The sequence below is a fragment of the Poecilia latipinna genome, unplaced genomic scaffold (genome assembly GCF_001443285.1).
Source record: "Poecilia latipinna isolate Pla-1442-1.1 unplaced genomic scaffold, P_latipinna-1.0 Scaffold624, whole genome shotgun sequence".
In the NCBI taxonomy this organism is placed as follows: Eukaryota; Metazoa; Chordata; class Actinopteri; order Cyprinodontiformes; family Poeciliidae; genus Poecilia; species Poecilia latipinna.
Genome location: NW_015113240.1, coordinates 247,367 through 251,027, shown reverse-complemented (window position 1 = coordinate 251,027; position 3,661 = coordinate 247,367). Strand labels below are relative to the sequence as shown.

Sequence of the window (3,661 nt, the reverse complement as noted above, 5' to 3'; positions counted from 1 at the left end):
AAAAACACCTAGAACTAGAATGTAAAAAAAAAAAAAAAAAAAAATATATATATATATATATTTATATATATATATATATATATATATATATATATGTGTATATATATATATATATATATGTAGCACTGTCAATCAGGCTCGTGTACACACTGCTCACACCCTTCCCCATGCCTTGCTCTCTGCTATGCACATCAGAAAATAAATCAAGAAAAGTGATCAAATATCCAGACAGGTTTACGTTAGGAAATGTTGTTTCGCTCACGTTCACACTTCATTCAAACATTTTGAGGCTTGTTTTATTTAATTTTGAATCTATAAAAGATTGTGCCGTAAATTTCAGAAGCGTTTTTGTCGTGTCACCATTTAACAATGAGCCTCACAGCCCCCCTTATTAAATATAACATTCATACCCTTGATAATTTCATGCAAATTTCCCCACTGGCGCTTTACCATTGATCTTAGAGAAGCATAGCAATGTAATTTGACATAATGCTGCAAGCTAAAATCAATATTTAGACATGCTGGCAGAGTCCTTGTCCAGGCTGAATCATATTTAACTGTGAATTAATCTGCCTAGTTTACTCACCCTGTTTGCGGTTTCGCAGCATCTGGAACATTCCTTGGGAAATAATTATGTCAAAAGCATACAACAGAAAATGTTTCAACATCACAGCGGAAACCTTCAAAGTGAGATCAAGTGTCAAAACATTCAAATAATTTACAAACTACTAAAGAAAATACTCAAAATCTTCTATTTGTTGGTTCTTCCCTCCAGTTTTTGAGAAGTTATGAACTGTGGAGGTTTTCGAATACTAAAAGAAATGGGTTTTTACTGATTAAATAATATTTTAAACAATTAAAATACATATTTTAATATATAACTCTTAATAGCAGCCTTGAACAGTGTCTTCCTGTTTAGAAAGAAGTTAAATTTGCAAAAATAGGTCTCAATTTATTTTCTGTGTTAATAGAAGTTTACTTTCTAAAAATATACAAAAGAAAAATCAACAGGACTTTCAAGTGGAACTTAAACACTAGACAAATTAAAATATATGTCTGATTTTTTTTTCATTCATTTACACTTGTACTCTAAAAAATCTGATCAAACACATTCATGAATAATTACCAACAGTTGATTTTGATTATCTATCAACTGTGTAAAAACTTTTGTTCTTCTGTACAAAATTTCATCTTTTTTTTTTTTTTTTTTTTTTGCATGCTTTCACCAATCCTAACTGTGAAGATTCACGGCTTCCTGTTGCGGCACTTTTTACTTGTGCAAATATGGACTTTGTGCATGTTAGGCAGAGCAAAACTGGGTCAAAAGACCTTTTGAGCTGCTTTATCCCAACATTCAAAGAAACAAACAAATGGAGGACATGCAACAGATCTCAGCTCACCTTTTCTACCCGCGTTCGGGGGCCCAGGCGGTCGGTCGGTTACTGACCCTGCGACATTTGGAGGGAGGGGGTGGAGACACAACAGAGAGTGAGCAACGCTTCAGATGGTGGAAACAGACAGTTCTTCTGAGGACCTTCACTTTAAAATATTTCAATTGGATTTCGTTATTCTTCTGATTGTCTCTAAGCTTGTCGGTCGACACAGGACGAAGAAACACGACACCAGCTGCGCTTCCATTACAAACTGTCGATATTCTGCTGACGTCCGAAGAAAACGCAACTTCATTAACTGCGGTGTTTCCATTCAGTAAGAATCGCAATTAAAGTCATGTGTGAATACGTTTGTTCGACTCGATAAGTCATCCTCCAACTACTTCCTGTCTTCTTTGGCAACATTCGGTTGTCGATCGTGTGACTGGCGTGATGCGAAAAGTGTTTCCATTGCAGTTTTGCGAAATAAACCAATTTTGATACAGCCATTTTAGCACTAAAACAAGGTTTTTTTGTTACATTTTTGCCACTAAGCAAAATTACTTTCGAAATGCCAGATTGCGCGATGACATGGTCAGTGGAAACGCAGCTAGTCTTCAACATCTTGCTGCAGAAGGAACCCTATGTTAGTACTTGATTGTATCCGATTGGAGACGTTGCACCCGTTTCATCAGCCTCACACCAACAGAGACCAATTTTCTGGATAATTACTGGCAAAAATGTTAAAAATGTATTTCAATTTCACTGTATTGGTCCGGTACATGCAGGTAGTCAGTTTCATGCATGGATGCTCTCGGAGAAAATGCATCAAATGATCCAACCAATCACAACAGAAGGTCAAAGGGCAGAATTTTGAGTGAAAGCAACTGGAAGAAAAACTTACTAACTGAGAATCCACTCCTTCCAGCATCAGTTCCCATATTTTCACTGAAGTTTCCTGCAAACGTATGTGAGATGATTTACTCGGGTGATCGAGTCAAGTTCGAGTCCAGCAGGTCTAGTTATATCGAGAAGGGAAAAACAAAAACAAAGCAAAACAAAAAAAAAAGACGAGGGCGTCGTGTTTCGGATGCATCGGCTGAGCAGGATCAGGTTTGCTACGCCCAGATTCTGCTTCCACCATCATACATACCTTTGCAAGAAACCATGAAGATATCGGACCTCATGCCGGGCAGAAAGGAGGCAGGTGATGATGACTGAGTTTTAGAGTTATTCAAGACGGACATTGAGATCATGTGTCCAGTTGAAGAGCAGAGAAATTTGGGTTTTCAGTCTTTCCCCCCCCCCCCCAATGATTTCAACCACTTTTACAAAAAAGAAACCATTTATGTCAACAAAGGCTTGTAGATTTGGACACAGTACCTGGTAAAAAAAAAAAATCACTTTTCACAGTGTCTTTGTGTTTCAGGGTAGGATCCTACCCTGAAACACAAAGACACTGTGAAAAGTGATTCTGGGTTATTTTAGGGTAGGCTAAAACAGGTTTACCCTAAAACACAAACCCTAACCCTTGTATTCAGCTCTCCTGAGTCAGTGCTCAGAAGAACCACCATCATCAGCGACCGCAGCTGGAAGTATTTTTTGCGAACGTCTCTGCCAGTTTTTCCAAACGTAAAGACTTCCATTCTCGAATGGGAATGGAAATAAATGTTAAGATCCAAGTCTTAAAACGAGTTATCAGTTGGATGTAGATCTGGACTTTGACTGGATCGTAAACCGTTCCGTTGTAGTTCCGGCTGTATCTTGAAGGCCATTGACAACGTAAGATGGTAAACATTTTGCCAAACAGGATTTCTTAAAGCATTTCCTTGTGTTTCCGGCTTCCTCGTTCTTGTTGAAATAAGAAATTATTTATTTCACAGTATGATGTTACCAATGTGCCGAATAAAATGTTAAAAACTCTGGATATCGTTTCGTAGTTCTGTTTTAAATTTCTCCACAACTTGATGCTTGACCGATCTGCTGCGTTTCTTGGTCTTCAAGATGAATTTTGTTCTTTAGCACACGTCTGAAACATTTACAAAAAAAAGCTTGTATGCATCCTGAGACCATATTACGCACAGAAGGACTCGTTTGTTTTTTTTTTTGTTTTTTTTTGTTTTTTAATTTGGTACCTTATGAAGTCAATTAGTTGCCCTGGGTCTTTTTTTAGGAGTATCAGGTTAGACGGGGCTGATGAATGCCAGATGTCTCAGAATTTTATGAGTAAAAACTTTTAGTTTTTATTTCTATCACTTTCATTTGACTCCACTTTGTGTAATCCAAATGAA

At 37.2% G+C, this 3,661-nt stretch overlaps 1 protein-coding gene and 1 long non-coding RNA gene across 9 annotated transcripts in view; one reads left to right on the top strand and one right to left on the bottom strand.

The window, feature by feature from the left end:
- The window catches only part of smoc1 (SPARC related modular calcium binding 1), a 71,909-nt gene that overhangs the window by 27,223 nt on the left and 41,025 nt on the right, over positions 1–3,661 (bottom strand). For 3 of the 8 annotated variants that reach the window (XM_015043307.1, XM_015043310.1, XM_015043308.1), the window contains exons 6-8: positions 2,275–2,328; positions 1,401–1,448; positions 587–619 (exon numbers count right to left, since the gene is read on the bottom strand). In XM_015043307.1, coding sequence (XP_014898793.1) covers positions 587–619; positions 1,401–1,448; positions 2,275–2,328 — 135 coding nt within the window. The remainder of the gene's footprint in view (positions 1–586; positions 620–1,400; positions 1,449–2,274; positions 2,329–3,661) is intronic. The other 5 variants (XM_015043309.1, XM_015043312.1, XM_015043313.1 and 2 more) reach the window with 3 other exon arrangements.
- LOC106954075 (uncharacterized) overlaps positions 1–3,661 on the top strand; it is a 17,471-nt gene that overhangs the window by 8,733 nt on the left and 5,077 nt on the right. The window contains exon 2 of the long non-coding RNA XR_001426299.1: positions 2,571–2,577. This is a non-coding gene — a long non-coding RNA (uncharacterized LOC106954075). The remainder of the gene's footprint in view (positions 1–2,570; positions 2,578–3,661) is intronic.